General features: G+C 58.6%; 1 protein-coding gene across 1 annotated transcript in view; it reads right to left on the reverse strand.

The window, feature by feature from the left end:
• Positions 1 to 268, reverse strand: part of EMH_0029450 (ubiquitin family domain-containing protein, putative) — a gene marked incomplete at both ends in the record, with an annotated part of 3,778 nt that overhangs the window by 3,297 nt on the left and 213 nt on the right. Inside the window, one exon of the mRNA XM_013494304.1 lies at positions 227 to 266. Coding sequence (XP_013349758.1) covers positions 227 to 266 — 40 coding nt within the window. The remainder of the gene's footprint in view (positions 1 to 226; positions 267 to 268) is intronic.

Below are 268 nucleotides of genomic sequence, written 5' to 3' on the forward strand. Positions count from 1 at the left end.
CCGAAGCACAACGTGGATGGTTTGTCCTGATTGTATGCGGTAGTGCTGCAGCTGCTGCTGCGGCTGCAGCGCCTGTCCCCTGAATATAAGTCTGAGGTTTGCTGCTGTTGCTGCTGCTGCTGCTGCATCTTCCCCTGCTGCAGCGGGAGAACCAGCAGCAGCAGCAGCAGCAGCAGCAGCAGCAGCAGGGTCTGGGGTTTGCTGCTGCAGCGCCTCAGCAACCAACTCCATCAAAGCTGAAACCTCCAGGTCCTCTGGCAGCTGTAAA

Source organism: Eimeria mitis, genomic scaffold (genome assembly GCF_000499745.2).
Source record: "Eimeria mitis Houghton genomic scaffold, Emh_scaff1101, whole genome shotgun sequence".
NCBI lineage: Eukaryota > Apicomplexa > Conoidasida > Eucoccidiorida > Eimeriidae > Eimeria > Eimeria mitis.